The sequence below is a fragment of the Sturnus vulgaris genome, chromosome 6, assembly GCF_052056855.1.
Source record: "Sturnus vulgaris isolate bStuVul1 chromosome 6, bStuVul1.hap1, whole genome shotgun sequence".
Taxonomy (NCBI): Eukaryota; Metazoa; Chordata; class Aves; order Passeriformes; family Sturnidae; genus Sturnus; species Sturnus vulgaris.
The window spans coordinates 14,706,047-14,723,939 of record NC_142248.1 but is presented as its reverse complement, the minus strand read 5'-3'; the positions used below and the strand labels follow the sequence as shown (position 1 = coordinate 14,723,939).

The 17,893-nt window shown below is 37.8% G+C and overlaps 1 protein-coding gene across 3 annotated transcripts in view; it reads right to left on the bottom strand.

Annotated features, from left to right (window-relative positions):
- The window catches only part of DCAF5 (DDB1 and CUL4 associated factor 5), a 65,539-nt gene that overhangs the window by 26,143 nt on the left and 21,503 nt on the right, over nt 1–17,893 (bottom strand). For all 3 annotated transcript variants that reach the window (XM_014869400.2, XM_088167104.1, XM_088167103.1), the window contains exon 6: nt 4,470–4,683. In XM_014869400.2, coding sequence (XP_014724886.2) covers nt 4,470–4,683 — 214 coding nt within the window. The remainder of the gene's footprint in view (nt 1–4,469; nt 4,684–17,893) is intronic.

The window sequence follows — 17,893 nt, the reverse complement described above, 5'->3', positions numbered from 1 at the left end:
CAGTGTAATGTCAACAGAAAAGGCTGAGTGGTGATGTAATGTCTGAGGGCATGCCAGAGAGTCAAGACACTTTTTGTTTGATTCACAGGGTACAAGTTATTTCTCCCCACCCCTGCCTTTTTTAAACAGGCAATACACAGTTTATTTTACAACCACAAGCGTTATAGAGCCTCATATTATCTACACGGGGAAAAAACAGGAATGAACCGATAGCATTCATCATTGTGACACAGGCAACAATTCTTGAGCAAGAAAACCTTTTGGACTGTTTTAGTTTGGAGAGTGGTTGCATTTTGTGGTTTCTTTCTGGGCCTTTCTTTTTTTTGCTGTTGCCCATCACTACAGCCTCTGAGGCTCCTACACTTATAAACACATCCTGCAATACTTCCTGTATCCTCACATACAAAAGATATTTTCTGTACCAGTTTAGCAACTAAAAATCCTTAGTATTTAATAAACATTTCCCAAATTCTAATGCTGACAAGAAGAACAGAAACTTGTTCAGCACTGTGACATGACTAGAGTCTCAGGCATTTAATATTTGTGTGTATCAAACACTTGTGCATACTAAAGTCAGTGGGACTTGGGTATATAAATAAACTGCTTTTAAAATTCTGGACCTCGATGTCCAAAAGGATGGATAAATTACATTCTCACACAGATCTCTACAGCCAACAAAGGCAGTGGGAAGCTGAGAATCATGCTTGATCCACCCAGGCTACCTTACCCTTCCTCTCTTTCACAGCTGTATGACTCAAGTGAGCTCCTGGACAATGCAAACACCATACCATTTTGACCCCGTTTATCAACCAACATCAGGGCTCTTCTTCAAAGAGTAGAAAAATTGGTGTCATGTGAATTAGGTCATTACTCCAATGACAAGGACAAAAGAAAAAGTACTGAGAGGAGCAAATGAAGGTAATTTTAGATGGGTGCAAATAAAGTACCATGCCTCTCAAGCTTCGGTAGTTGCAAGAAACAAGAAAAGCATGACTGACATTTCTAGGGAAAATGCTCATGTATATACTATATATATACATACACTGCTCATTGACTTTGAAATCAGGCTCACAAGGACTAGGACAATAATGCTTTTGGAGGAAAACAATAGTTAGCAAGGCCACAAAGAAAAACAAAGCTGTTCATCCTCTAAGATGTCTGTCACCTAGCTTGTGCTGCAACCCACAATACCTTCAACGACTCAAAATCACTATAAACATTTCAGAATGTGTTCTTAAACTTTAAAAAACCTAAAAAAATCATTGCTGCTAACAAGTTAGTCTTCCTGCATTTTGTAGCTTAAAGCACTAATGATATATCTGTCTTTGCTAAGAGGTTTCCATCTACTTGCATCCCAGATGCTCCAGGAAAAGGAGGTGATATACAGATCACTGCACTCCTGCTGGCAGCAGGCTTTCCTCTAGAGTGACATATCAGGAGTTCTGGCTCCAAGTCCTTTTGAGTTCCTATCACAATCTGTGAGCACGAAAAAAACCAATTCTGAGGAAATATTAGAAGGTCTAACCCCCATCAACAGACAAACCAATCAAACTATTCCCCAGCTAGTAATCTGTGTTTTGTTTCTGCAAAGAAATTTCATCCATTTAACACACATACCTTGTCAAAGTAAGAACACTTCTGGTCATTTTGGGCACTTAAGCATTTGACTTCTTAAGATATAAGGGCAATCTCCAAGAGAACTCAAGTTGTGTACTTGCAGCTCAGAATCTGCTCATTTCTGCCATACCAGAATGCAAATCCATATGGAACAGGGTGTTATTTACCTTTATTGTAGATTTTCACCACTGTATTAAAACAAACTTCCAAAGGCAACCCAAGACTGACAGTTATGGGTTTTAAACCCTGATGGCCATCATTTACAAGAAAATGTCCTGTGAGCAAACCATTTTCTATGCAAGAAGTTCAGAGAAAGATTAGCAAAGGCTATAGTTCTGTGAGAAGCTGTGTCTCACAGAGCTGAAAGGCCATCTCTCCATCTCTCATCCATCTTCTGATCCCTATATCACATCCAAATGCTTGTCAGAGCTCTCTGAGTGTCAGTATAAGTCATTAACCTGAGAAAATAAGTAAATACTGCTGCCAAGTTAGGAAGTGATATCAGTGAAAGGTCTTACAATCACCTGTGCTGGACATGAAAGGCCTCCCCTTTTCAGCTATTCACTTTTTTCCCAATGCAATTGCATTCTAAGCACCGATGCTTAGAAGGATAATCCTTTCTTATTAGAGCTAAGATATAGTATAGAAATGCAACTGCATGAGATGAACTACCTGTGCACATAATAGTTTTTGAACACAGGAGACTTCATTTTTAATTTACTGTGCTCTGTAAGAAAGGTAAACCTTACTATTTAAGACAGTGCAAAAGAAAAAAATTATCAAGTTGGCAGTTTAATAAAGATTAAAAGAAAAATTGAAGACAGAGAAAATCAGAGGTTCAATGTGAAAAAAATGCTAAAGAAGCCTTCCTACCACAAGTGCCACCCACAATTTGAAAGCAACTTTCTTATCCACAAGTCCCTTCAAATAAGCCTTAGCCCACACAAAATTTTGATCCCATGAGGAAATACAAGCAAGGTATTCTGTGAAGCTTACTTTGCATGGATCTCAAATGAAAGACGTTCTTTATAAAGGCTAAGAACAGCAATATTAAAAGAGAGAGGCAACTGGAAACAGATTAAATTTGATACAGTATTATTTCTTCTTTTGATGAATTCTGATTTGCAGGGGTGAAGACTTGTATACATTATATAAAAGCATACTAATTGTATAGAAGGGCAAAACTCAAAACAACTGGGTTTTTTTGTTCATCTTGTCTATCTTACAGTAGGTTCCAACTCTAACCTTCTTTTCTAGATATACCTGCAACTGGAATTGGGTTCACTGTAACAGGCAGTCCTAAGGACTATCCCTAGTGTTGACAGTCAGCTACTGAATTTAAACATTACTGGACAGTTTCAGACAGAATTGGAGCATGTGTTAGCATTTTCTGAATTCATTATCATTTTTCCTTCCAATTAGAAGATGGGTATGAGCTTGTGTCTAAATGTCAAATTCCATATCTCTCCAACATTCCATATAAAATTTCATCTTCCCTATTAGCATTGTATAGATTTATGAGAGAATATCATTGTCTTTTGCTCTGATTTCCAACTCATTAGCAGCATTATGTGCTGCTACTTATCTGAGCAGAAGGTCTGTCAAGCCACAAGAATATAAAGTTTTTTTTAAAAATGCAGGCTCCTGAAGTATATCACATCAGCCTGATACAGAACAGACCTACTCCTTCTGTTAAAATAACACCATACCCATAAGAAAATGCCTTAGAAAGCACAGCAACATATACTAAGACTTTTCTCTACATCTTTAGCAACAAATGAGAAGCTAAATTATGTGTCAGAGTGTACACAGCTCTGCACTGAGGTCCAGAGGAGAAAAGTGTGTTATCTTTCGGCCAACTAAATAATGGACCACAAATTATCAGTGGTTTTCTTCTTAATCAACACATGTGTTTTCCCACACTCTTTAGTAAGCTGCTCAATTCTTTTAAATGAGTTTCATTTTCACACTCCTGTCAAAAAATATTCAAAACTAAGGAACACTGCTCAAGTTCAGTGACATGAATGTATTTCCTACTTGCAGCCTGAAAGAAGCTCAACTCTGCCTCCTGCAGCAGCAGCAATAGAATTAGTGATGAATTTCTGACTGCAGGAATTTTGCTGATGACAGTTAAGAAATTTTCAGATCATAGTTTGATACTATCATAGCTTGAAAAATACATCTTTTGTCCTTAAACAGTGCCTGGTTATTAAATACAGCTGTCCAGAGACAATATCTAGCTCTAGAATCATCTGAAATTCTGTTACCCACTTTATGTGTGACCTATTTCTTTGTGATCAGTAGTAGGGACAGGGCCCTGCCTCAGTGAAGTAACAGACTATTCCTTCTTAACCACCTGCCATCACCACTTACAGAACACTGACCTACAAAGACCTATTCTACCTGATCTAGTAGTAGAGTATTAAAAGGAAAGCATTATAATTTGAAATAAGAATCAATAAAGCTATAAATGCACAATATTTGCATTTTGTGGGATTGCCTCTACGTCACTCCATAGCAAAATTGAAATGCAAGGAAGATGCTTCCTTCTCGCATGTAGATGAGTAGATAACATTCTATTAATCGAACCTGAAAAGAACCTAAATATTTTCTTCTGAATATCACCTTCCAAGTAAGTATTAGATCACATCAAACAAGAGGTAAAACTTCTCATGTGTTTTGGTATGTTCTCCTTCTTTCACAGCCCACATTGCAAAACAGTTCTGGATAAGCCTGTACATGTCCTGCTTCCTGTGTTATCTCTTGAATCAGAAGAAAGCCACCCTCAAAGAGGTGCTCTCAAACAGTCATGGAAACTCTGGAGACTCAGGGCAGCATTGCTTGCATATTACCTGATCACGATCACCCGCGAAGCAGCAGCTCTTCATCGTGCAGGAGTTGAAGTAGCCCTGGTTGTCAAACTGGAAGACAGGCAGGCGGCAGTGGATGTCGTAGAGCACCGGGGGCAGGCGCCGGCGCAGCGCCAGCAGCTGGGTGCCATTGCTGTTGAAGCGCACGCTCATGGCACTCTGCAGGGAAAGGTTTCCACCATAGCGGAGCAGTGAACTGGGAAAAGACAAGGGCGAGCAGGTGAGATGGGCTGCACGTGTCAACTCAATTACTTAAAGACAGAACTCTCTTTAATCTTCCTGAGGCATTTCAAACAAACAAGGCCAGTAAACTATCATCTTGTTTAGTTTCTGTTTTAAAGCATCAATTTCTGAAACATCTTCAAATGAAACCTGAATGACAAGCTATCAAAATGGTATGACTGTAAAGTCTTCAGAAGAGAAAAGTCAAAGACTGTGAGTAGTTTTGTTAATAACAAGTAACATTTCCTACATAGGAACAAAGTTGGACAGAGCACTTAGCCTTAAAAAAAGGCTGTCCTTTTACATCTGGGATGTCTGTCTTTGAGACTGACCCTACCAGCACTCAGCCCTTTTTGTCAGCTGGTTCTTAGCAGGCAGTTTTACCCTCGCTCTGGCACCAGATGGCATTTTCTCCAAATGTAGACAGGCTGGCCATTCTCTCTCTTCTGCTTCTATTTATATCTCTACAGGGCATCAGAGGATGTTTAAACTCCACAATCAGTTCCAGATGTCTTAAATAAAAGGACATCTTACTAACATGTTATTGCAAGAAATGCTAAAATAAGTCACTTAGCTAATCTCAAACTAGCTTCATCTAAAAATACTGCCAAGTAGGCAAGACAATTATGTTATCACATGACATTATTACCTAAAACTCTCATGTGGCAGGATTAGCTGGTTTCCTTGTCCCATATAAGGCTGTATATTCAGAGCTGGAGTATTTGTATCCATTCTTATTGACATAAACAAAACAAGACCAAAGGTTCACAAGTTTATAGACCCCCTCTTTAAAAAAGTAATAGAAATGGAATTTGGTCCATAAAGGAACCTAATCAAAGCACACATTAAATGCAACTTGTACAAATTTTCTGTTCTTTTCAAAGACTTCATTCAATCTGTGTACTTGAAATGATTGTGTATATGGAAAGCGAGACAAAGATTTTTTTTTGTTCAGTGATCACTGAAACCTTCCTAAACATTACTAGAGCTCATTATTTTGTTAACAGTTCTGTTTCAAGCAATGACCACCAAATCTTGTTGAGAGTTGTGACTTTTATGCCCCTTCTGGACCAGAAAAAGTGTGCAAGCTCAGAATTCATAAATTCTAGAGGTAAGCTTATTCATAGATTTTAATGCATAATACTTTCTGATATAGCCCTTTGCCCCAACAAGTGTGAAGAATGAGTCACTCCACATGGATGGGAAGCCACATTCCATGCAGGTTGACACATGCATCATTGCCTGAGATACCATAAAGTTAAAACACCATTGTTCCTAAGCTGGAGTCAAACAAAACCAACACAAAATATAAGACTCTACATAATGAATAGCCTAGACATAACCTGCTCTCACAGACATACTCTCTTTGTGAACTGAACAGTCAAAGCCAGAGTGCCACAAAGGCACCAGAAGTCACATTTTCAAAGCCAGCTGTAAGTTCTTCAAGCTGCACCAAAATTCCAGAACACTTCCATCAGCGTGAACAGTCCTGGTGTCTGATGTTCTCCTCCTCCATGGCAAAGTCACCGAGCTTTTCTTAATCATGCTCAACGTATTTAATTAAAACATGAGAGAATTTAATACTAGAAAATGTAAGCTTAGAGACAAGGATTTAGGATCCCTCTCATCAGCCCTAATTTCGGTTAATTGAGACCAGTAAAGTATTCAGCTCAAAATACTCAGTCAGGCATTCAAAATCTAAACAAAACAAAATAACCAAAACACATCCAACATTTTTACCTCCCCCTCTTCTGATAGGTCTTAGAAAGTAATTTTTTTTCTATGGAATTTTCCACTTCCTTTAAAAAATACAAAAAAAAAAAGCTTAAACATGATAAACCCCCCAAAACCCCAACCCAATCAAGAACTCAATACAAAAAAAAGAGGCAGAAGAAACAAACCCAGATTTTTTTTGGCTAAGAAGAGTACATTTTTAATAAAAATATATGAGTTGTCCAACATGAATAAGAAGGTCATAACAAAACCAGACTTAATGTTTAGGTGCAGCCATTCTTGCACCGAGATTAAGCTTCTCTCCTCATTACCTGTTCTCCCCCTTAATCCAAATCACAACCCAGAATTCTTTCCTGTCTACAAGTGAGTGAGCCTACCAGATGCCCCATCCTTTCAAGTCTTCAAGCAAAGTTTCCATGGTTACTAGTATTATGCCCTGCCTGAAATAATTTGAGATTATATTTTATAGCAATTGGAGTGCAATATTAAACTGGCTTCCACTCTGCTTACAGATGTTTCATTAAGCTCCTATAGCAGTCAAAGGTACCAAAGCAAACAGTTGGAATTGAATTCCATATTGTGTTGCAGTAACTTCAGCGTAACAAAGCTCCTAAAGAATGTTGTACTTCAGAAATTAAAGGAAGCAAGAGAGACTAGAACTTCAGAAAATATTATCATATCCACACATGAGAAGTCTAGAATTAAGGAACTATGTAGTTAATGCTCCTCAAAAGATCCACAGCTTTGCATACCTCAGACCCTCACTCTACACAATTCAGTCACACATGTAATGGAAATACAGTTCCTGCTGCAGTTTTGGGGTTTTTTTTTAAATTTGGCTAAAAAAAACCACCAAAACAAAACTAAATTAAAAAATGAAACCCCCACACTAACGAAAAAAAGCAGTGAGCTAGTTTGGCCGATACAGAAAGAAATACTAAAAGAGCTGTTTGCCATTTATTTGTAATGTAAGAGCAATGACTTTCCCCACTTGCCTTAATTCTGGCCCCAAAAGTCTGACACTGTAGCTCAAGTGCAGCATTTTGCTGTACTAATCACAAGCAGTGTTTTGTTTTCCCCACCCTGCTGTGTCCTGAGTGCTTCCTCTCTGCCTCTTTGAAAGGATTTTTTAAATTAACTGCACAATGCTTTCCTTTTACAAACTCCAAAAAGAGGCAGCAGGTAGTCAGGTGGGGATGAAGTGAATAAACTGATACAAACCACCACCAAACATCCATTTCCTGATCCAAACAGAGGAAAAATATTTGCTCTCTCTCTCTCCTCCTAGGAAAGAACATCTGAGAGATATGTTCACAAATAAGAGGGGGGGATGTGTACGGAGGGAGTGCAGCTCATGGCTCCATCTTGGTGGCAAAGCTGCTCACCTAGGTCACAAACAGAGGACATATAAAGGATTTGAGAAATCTCTCTCTGCCTCATACTGCAGGCAGTGCACATAGTAGCAGTACTGAGAACTAAGGAATCCTAAGACTTTGGTAACTTCCATCATAAAATTTTGTTGATTCTACAACAACCACGATGGTTTTAGGAAAAAAAATAATAATTGCCTGAGATACTTTCTAGAGTATCCACCTCTATCAAAATTGCAGGAAAAAAGCAGTCAGCCCTCTCCAAGAAGAAGCCAGCAGAATTATATTTTACAGTATTAAGCCACTACTAATACTCATTAGTACTAAAGAGGATGTCTGAATCAAGAAGCTCTAAAGAACTTAAAATTATTCAGAATGACAGCTTTTGCACTTTTTTTTGGGGGGGTGTGGAGAGGGGAGAGGAAGAGTAGTTCTGTGTTTAAGCACGTTCAAATGACTATATCCCCTTTCTCAGTTGCACCAGGGTGTTGCTCTGTACATTTAGTCAGTGTTACTTTTGGATTTTTTCACACAGGATTATGTGGGGCAGTGCAGACACGTTTGGATACGTTGCTCATGTTAGAACTGCCACTTCTGCCTGCTCCTTACTGCATGCACTAACAAAGGAGTTTCAGAGGCAACACCTTGTTGCAGTTATTAAAAAGTTTACTGATGCATCATGCCAGAAGCAATACTCTCATCTTGAAGACATAGACCATGACAACTAGTGAGAAATCTGAAGGCAATACTAAAAGGACACTTCTGAACAAGATGAGTGTTCTTTCTGCCAGAGGCATTATTTTTATGAGTCTAAAGCCAGACTACTCGGATTTACTCTGCTTCCAAATTTGGCTCACTCAGACAGCTGTGGAATGCTGATGTTGCCTACCAGCTCTGGAAGCAATATAGAGAGAGACACATGCACTTCTGAGTTTTTAAAAAAGTCATATTGTATGATTAAGAGAAATATTTAGTTCACAGATGGAACATTGCAATCCAAACTCATATGCTGGAGCTGGAGGCAGGCTGAGGAGGGAGAGAAGGGACGATTATATGCAATATGGTCATTTCTGTAGCTGGATAAACTGCACACAGGCAGCAGGCAAGGCTAACTAAATACCAGCTCAACCAAACAATGGAAGGCTTTGAATCCACCAGTAGCACCACAAACGTAAATAATTCAGTTTTGCTGGCAGTTAGTGGGGTAAGGGAAGGAACAGTATGACTGCATTGCAGTACAGACACTGTCCCCGGGACAGGGGTGTCATTTAGGAAAAGAAATGAATTAAGTAAGGGAAGAGTATTGGTATCACAAACAGCAGTGAGTGAGACTAAGTTAATGAAAGAATGACCTTAAAAGGAAAGAATGAACTGAATGCTCGTAACTAATACACACCATTGCATACAACTGTGTTTGTCAGCAATTCTGTAACCACAAAATTGAGAAACTTCTAACTGTGCAAAAAAATAACTGGAATGAAACTTGGCAAACAGAATTTTGGCCTGGAAAACTGCAGAAAAGTTTGGAGGTTTATTTGCAAGAAAATGATTGTGTGTTTAAAAGGACACAATTTATATATAGTCTGAAGCAAGCACGGAGCCAAACTAACCAATAACAGAAAAGTCAGCACAATATCAATAATTAATGCAGACCTTTCTAAAGTAGATTATGATTCTCAGAAATCTCAAGATAGTTTCTTTGAAAAGCAGATAAATTGTGTCTAAGTCCACAGCAATTCACTCTAAACATAGCAAGTGTTAACAAATGTGAAGGAAGCCCATCAGGGTCTGAAGATTAGTAGGTATAAAAGCCATATTCAAGATTTCATTATTTTTCAGAAACAGGGTCATTTTTCTAAATTCTATCATCACTACTTCTGATAATCTTACTACCTTTACAAGACCACTTTTACCTAACTGTCTCCAAAAATCCTTACCAGGAAGTAAGGGGTATTTGCCTGGATTTATTTGGTTATTAAACAACAAATAAAATAAAAGCTGTGTATTGTTAGCAAAATTAAACAGCTTTTCTTTTTGAAGGAAAGAAAGTACAATTAAAATCAAATCCATCCACTAAGATAAGAAAAGGACAGAATTCAGGCCAAAGATCCTCAATGTTCAAGAATGTGACATTTCTTTACTGTTTACTTTTAGAGTCAGAAACATATAAACTAGTTCAAAAAGGAATCTCCCAAACATTAATGGACTTTCATGCTTGGCAAACTCTAAGGTGAATAAAAGCTTTGCTGTTTTCTCCAAATCACGAGGGCAATATTTTAATTTCTTTTAATAACTGAGATTCCTATCTTATAACAAACTGGAGCCTTAAAAGCATCAAACATCACCATTTATGTACCCAGAGCAATATAACAGCAAAGGCTTGCCTTATGACCTAACTGAATCACTAAATGAAAATGTTGCTACATCAGTGATCTCAGGCACTTCTCCAGAAAGCATTATGATTTCCTGTACTCTGCCTTTAGTCACAGGAAAACAACTCAGGAATTTCAGTATTCTGAGGAAGATGGCAAGAGCAGAGGCATAAGGTATACTAAACGCTCACCCTCATTTGGATTACTTTTATCCTTTCAGGATTTGAGTTATTTCTGCCTTTACAAAGACTGAACAGTAGTGAATGACAACAAGCAAAAAAAAAAACCCAGAAAACCAACCAAACAAAAACCCCTGTTTGTTTGAATGCTTCACATCCTCCTCTAGCTCTAGCCAAGGTTTGGTCTTATTACAGACCTGTTCCCAAACATTCCTGCCCTAGGCTTGCCCTCACTACAGATCTGCAGGTACAAGAGTGTCCTATTCTCACTCTCTGCTTGAATCATGTAGGTGCTACTGTAATGTAAGTGACAAATGAAATCTAGTAAGCAGACAATAAGTTTTTCAAGAAAAAAACCCCAAAAACTCAACAACAAAAAACAAAAGCCCAACCAACCAGCAATAAAATTTAATCAGATTAAAAAAAATAAACTAGAGAATACAATATAAAAAGCAACTGTCCAACAGCCACAAACAAACTAACTGAAACATCTGATGATTTCCATCCTTTTCTAATCCCTAAATTCTCTGATCAGAGTCCATTATTCAGCCTGTTCAGAAATAGCACCTTGTAGGATGGAGTACAGACTGTGACAGAGAACACTGCTCAGCTAAATCCAGCAAAACACAAAGGAACAGATAACCAGATAGATCAGATAACCAGATAGAGAAGATGCAAATACAGCCAGGCATGGCATGGGAAGATGACCTTTAGGCCAAATAAAGGAGCAGGACGTGTTCCCAAAACCGAGCATTCACCAAAGTCATTGCAACACAAAGAACATGGATATCAGAGAATGTTACCTTAGAAAAGTAATCTGAATGGAAAAGTTGGCAATTCCTCCTGAAGAATAAAGCCATTTTCACACCTTATGCAAAATCAGTCGTGTCAGTACTGCAGTACTACAATACATTTTTCCTACACATTTCTGTGCTGCAATTTTTGTCTTGAATTAGGAAGCTGAGTGGCATCAGCCACAGATTTGTTCTCTTATCCATATCCAATAATATATATACACTCACTTCTCTGCTTTTTCTATGAAGCTGCAGGAATTTTTAATTTACAAAAACTACACAAGCAGAAATTAAAGAAAATAGCACCAAGAAGAAAGTAGGCCTTTTTTTTGACAGGAAAATTGGCAAGATCCAAAATGCTTCCGCAGTAGAAGAGTCCAGTCCTGAACTAGTAAAGTTTTTCCTCTAGTAAGTGGAAGATTCATATAAATTTTCACCCAAAGCTTAAGTGAATGCAACTGCAGACATAACTTTGGACTCATCAGGTTGGTTCCACCACAGTTTCCCTGACTGATATTTCAAAGACCGATTCCCTTCTCTTACAATAGGATTAAACTAATATTTCAGATGTTCTTCTAGTAAATGCACTGAGAGAATCTCTCCTTTGATTTTAGTAATCAATTTTTTTTTTAATTTTCCTTCCTCCTTTTTTTTCTTTTTAGACTAAAAAGTTGGTTTTTTAAAAATTGCCTCCTTATTAAATAGAGGTATAGAGGGGATTAGGGCAAGACTTACAATGATTACTTCCTTAAGAAAGCCGTCTACAAAACCCCATTCAATCTGAGCTTCTTTTGAAAAACAGACTATAATTCTAAAATCTGCATTACAAGGACAAAAATTTGCACTTTAAATTCTTGCTTTAGAAAGACCTGGGTGCTAAAGTATTTCAAGCTAACAAAAAGATTAAGCACCATGAGGCTTTTGAAGTAGGAAGTTTTCCCCTTTCTCGGTACAGGAAAAACCAAGAGCAATAAAGGTCAACCAACAGACCTAACCAACGCTATGAAACAAAACCGAGTTTCCTGACTTCTTGTTTACATTTACACACAATGTTGAATATCTAAAACCTGAATAGCACCTCTGCTTGTAGGAGCAAGATGGATCCCACAGAGCAACGGGACAGTATTGAGCTTAAAGTGCCTGCCAGAACTAAGAGTGCTAATGTGAGGATGCTGATAGGTGTGAAAAAGTTTCATCCTCAAATCAGAAAATCTCTGTGCTATGACTGAGGGCAATCAAGACAGGAGAGGCTTAACAGAAGAATGACAATAGCCCTATCTGAGAACAACAAAGAATTAAAGCTGAGCTACTAAGAGCACTCTTTTTTATTAAACAGTTTGAAGCTCAGTTCTCCAAAGTTCAGTTGTGTGTCTGATCAACAAATCCAGGGATCCTAGAGGAAAGCTAAAAATCTTTCTAAATACACTCCACTCCAGGAAGGATACCAGCCCAAACAGAGAGAAAGCTAAACCAAACCCTCTATCCCAAGAGGGCTGACAAGGTCAAGCATAAAGCAGAACTGCAAATGAAATATGGAGTGTGTACATCTAAAACAGAAGCTAAGTGAGAGGGCCCTTCCTACCGTACTGTCCCACCACAATAAGGACAAGGCATAAGGGTGAGAAAGAGAGACTACAGCACCTGTTTCACACACTTAAATACCAGGTAGTATTGGTAGACTTGCACACTTAAGTATTTCCAGACAATCTATTAGGTAATGCTCACACCAGCAACAGAAATTACTGCTTCAGAATAAAAAAAATTATTTAACAATAAATCCACTGATTTACATATTTCACAACTTTAGGCCACACTCCTGTCTTTAAAGAAAAAAAAAAAAGGTAAAGAAAAAAGCAACAATTGACTGAAGATGACAACCACAAAGAAAAGTCTGCACATGCAGGAAAGTCATCAACATAACTAAAGCCTTGATGATTGTCACCATCTCTCCTTGCCCAAAGTCAAACAAGGCTCATTTGCAAGTACTCCCTCCTTTGTTTAAGTGAGAAGAAAGAAGGAAAAGCAAAGGAAACTACCTTAGATATTTCCAGTTTTAAATAGGTGGTTGTTTTTGGCTAAATTTGTGGCAAATATTTTGGAGATTTATGTTCACAATGGGGAAATCAAAGCCAAAAGCCATCCAAAAAGTACTACTCCTCCAGATGCCATTTCTATTCAAATGTTCCTTCAACACATCCAGAAGATTTCCAGAGAAATTAAATCTCCATGAACTTAAGCAATAGTCAGTTCACTTTCTACCACATTAAAGGGAACTTTTGAGAAATAATGGAAGACAAATAGGGGGAAAAGTATCTACATTTAGGTTCTGTGTAATTTGGGGCAAATATGGCAAGTTGGATCTATAGGAGATCTTCAAATTCTAAGCTGAAAAACGGATCAGCTGAGCTACCTCAGTAACACAGAAGTGTAACATATGAGGATGGTACATGTGTGGGATGAGTTCTATTTCCTGAACTGCAAGAAGTTATTTGAACTATTTGAGGTGGTGTGGTTGACCCATATTGGTAAATTCCAAAATAGCACTTAAAATTTGTTATACTGTAGCCTAACTAAATGGATTACTTTAAGCAGCATTAAGTAAGTCAAAATTCACAACAAATTATTCTACTGAGAAGAGAAAGAAATGATAAGCCTGACAATGAACGAGTGGTTGCCAAGATACACACATTTCTCCTGCAGTCCTTAATACAGTGCTCTGCTCAGAGCAGGACTGACAAAGGTCTCCAAACAGAGACATGCAGCACACTTCTATTGCACTGAAATAATTCAAACAGGTATTTGCCAATTCAATGATGTAGTCAACTGTTCCACCTGCAGGGTCTTTGGGAATCCCAAGTGATGACAATCAGAAGCTTCTTTCCTTTACATGAAAAGTCAAAATGCAAAACAGTCAAAGTAAAACCTTAAATATCCTCGTAATAACGGATTCCACATGAAGAAAATTCCCAATCCACCAGCACTAGGTGGTGGATTTTAAGGAAAGAACCTTGAACCTCAGTAAGCTCTCTGTTAGAAGCAAACCCTGTGGTTGGCTCCTGAATTAATATCCCCAACACAATCACCAACACCACTGGATCTCACGGTAACACACAGACAAAAGAAGGCAACAGTTACTTTGTAGAGTCAGCTCAGGAAGGAAAGCTAGAAAGGATAAAAACCCAGCACATGTGTGAGCATTTCTCAGAAAATAGCTGCCATCTCTGTTCTTCCGGTGTGATCTTTAAGGACTAAATACCTTGAAGGTATGACCCTAGAAACTAAAATTGGCAACCACTGGAGACCTCACTCTCTAGACTTGTACTCAGTTATGATGTTGTGTTTATGACCTTAGAATACCTTCAACATCACCACACAGGTTTTCTAAAGTCCTCTCTATGCAACAGTTTACAAGTATCACTGTGGTACAGACAGAGTTGCAAATACTCATCATCTCCCTTTCTTCCCTTTCCCTTGCATATCCACTCATCAAAAATAAACCCTAACAGAATTAACCATGCCTTTATTCAGAGGTAATATTCACTCCACTCTTGCAAAGCTGGTCTATTTGACATGCATTTAACTGAACTATGAAGAACTGTTCTCAAATTTTCTGTAGTTCTGGCAGCTACAATTCCTGTTTTAATACTGAGAGAGACCTCATAAACCCGAAATCTAGCTTTTCCAACTAAATGTCAATCAAATACCACCTGCAAGGTTTCTATGTCCAACAGTGTTTTCCTCTTGCTACCAGAAAAAAAAAAAAAAAGTAATACTCATCAGGTCTTTAAAAGGCTGGGAACTAAATAAAGTAAGAGAAACTACAAGTCAAAGCAATCAGGAGCCAAGAACTGGATTTTCAAAAGAACTGTGATTTTTAATACATGTGGATCAGACTTATGGACTTCATAGATTTTTTTTTTAAGAGTTGGATTGTGTTTACTTGCAGCACAATGCCTAAGCTGAACACCTAGTAATTAGCACTGGATAGAAAAGCTCTGTTCAGGACAGACATTAGGAAATGCAGTCAGTTCAAGACCAGCAGCACAGGGCAGCCACACCTTCAAATTCCTCCACACATTGGCAAGATCAACATACCTGAACATTCATAAAACTGATAAGAAGAATCCTCTCCCAAGATCTCCCTGAATCTAATTCGTTTACTACAGGGAAGAAATTTCTATATCTCTATATTTTGCTTACTGTTTAACGAGCTAATCACTAGATGATTCACTAACATCTAACAACATGTATTCCTTGTCCACAACTTGGGAGTTTGCTTCTCTAAATTCTCAGAGCAGGAGGCAAATTTAATGTTAATTTCGAGCACACTAAGAAAGACTTCTTGATTGGTGTTGAGACACAAATATTCATTTAATGTGAGCTAAAAAAGTTTGTTGACGTGGACTCTGAACTACAGTTACTTGTCAGCCAAGACAAAGAAAGAAATTGAAGCTGAAATAATGTTCCTTTTGGATTTATCCGTAAAGACTTGATGGAAAACACCAAAACTGACATTGCTTTAACTTGGGCTCATTATGATTTGTATGCTCCAAAAAAAATTAGCTTTTAAAATATGCCATAAGGATTACAATCACCAAGGAATACCAGGCTTGTCCTGTTATTCAAGGATTTTTTTAACTCATCATTGGGCTTTTTTGAGTACATGGATTTGTAACTGTGTTAGGCAGCATAAATCTCCTGAACTTTCAGAAGAATCTTAAAAAAGTCTATTGTGTATAAGCATTTCTACCTCACTCAGAGTTGAATCCAGTACTCGAACTGGGGGTACAAATGTGTTTCCAGATCTCAAAACTAAAGTCTGAGGTTCTGGAACAGTGTTTTACTCTACGAACACAAAAAGTCAAATGACAAAAAGAAAAACTCTCTGCTTATAGTTTATTCTTACAAAACATGCAGCCTTGGAAGGCAAATAATCCCTAGCTTTGGTCAGGTTCCACTTCTACTTTGTAAAAAACTTGTAAAGAACATGCTGAGGAGGCAAAAAAGGGGAAGGTTAGTGCAGCAAAAGAAACCAAAGCAAGTGAAACAGAATGAGCAGAATGCCACAATCAGCTGAACATATCTAATAGTTCACTGCTCCTCAAATGAGGACATGTCTCCTTCTTATGGCCCCTTCTCAGCCTTTCAGGCCTTACTCTCTATGGTTTACAGCTGCCACTGGACTCTCCCTGAACCAAGTTCAACTTGTTAGGGCATAAGAAAGCTACAAAGCTTTTCCAGCTTAGTTTTCTAACTTCTAGACGTGATGAGTTGGCTCAAAAAACAGGTCAAACACATAACTATGCAACAGACATAGGAATGAGGGCCTGGTAGTTTTTAGAGTTTTAGATAAGCCCTCTCAGACTCACCTAAAATACCCCAAGATATGTATTTATGACACTAGACATAGCATTTTAACCCTTTAACTGGACACACCAATGGATCACAGTGTGCATAAAGTACTGGTTTAATGCTTCCATCACAAGCAGAACACACTTCTGTGAATGGCCTTTTTGCAGCATGAAGATTAAAAATATGTGACAGTCATAAATAGGACAAACCGATATAATTTGGACCTCAAAAACTTCCACATAAGTTGATGTAAATGGTGGGTAAGGGGGAACATAGTAAAAGAAAGCATTAAGGGGACAATGATAATATTTTCTTAAGGGACAAAGCAGTTTATTTGAGTAAAAAGAAGGAGATGGTCATGGAGCTACACAGAAAAAGAGAAGGGAGAACAAGAGTACCTAACAACAGCTGAAGTTACATAGTCTTTGCTTGAAATATATATGTACTCTAACTTGCTGAGTTCCCCCAGAAATTCTGTAACAATATTTGCAATTGATATTTTATAGAAAATAGTTTAAGAAGCACAGACCTCCCTTGAAAAATTTTCTTTTAAAAAGGCACAGCTTCCAGACCCCATCTAGTGGTGTGAATGCCTTACAGCAGTCTTCTCAACAAAACCACATTTAAAGATTTTCAATGCAATGTTTTTAAAAAACAAAACAATACAGATGGTTTCAGTTTAACGTCCACCTGAAGGACTATAAATACTTACACATTCTAAAAATAGAAAAATAAGATTTCCAAAATCACTAGTCAGCATATAATCATAGAATTATATTAGTTCTATACTTATAACACTTCATATGTTATTTTTTTTTCCTATGCTATTTTTTTTTCCCATCCAGATCTTATTAGTATACTGTGGTAGAAGGAGAGCATCTCAATTGCTGCACTAAATCTGAGACAGAAGAGATATCAAGCTGTGAATGAACTTTAGGAAAAAGCAAAATGAATCCGCCTCTGTATTCTGACTCAGTCAGCAAGACTAATCAAATTATGATTATTTGAAGTGAGCTAAACTTTCCACAATTCAGAGCTGTGCAACTGTCTCTAAATTTCTACATGCATGCCAAGAAATGCTGGCTTTTCAATCAACTCCTTCACTGTAGTAGCCAAACATAAAGCACTCCCAGCTTCCCATTAGAATGTTAACCAATTCCACAGCATATGAATAAAATCTATTCATAATCACAATGTTTTTCCTGGCCTAAAAAGTATTCAATTTAAAATTTTAGGGGTGTTTAATGTTGCCTGACTAAAGAAGTGGACAAAACCAACTTTTCTGGCTGCAAGCATGCAACAGCAAGCTGAGACAAATTCTCCCACAACCCAATTGGAGAAGAGCCATATATTCCAGAGAAAAATACACTGCTGTAAAAATCC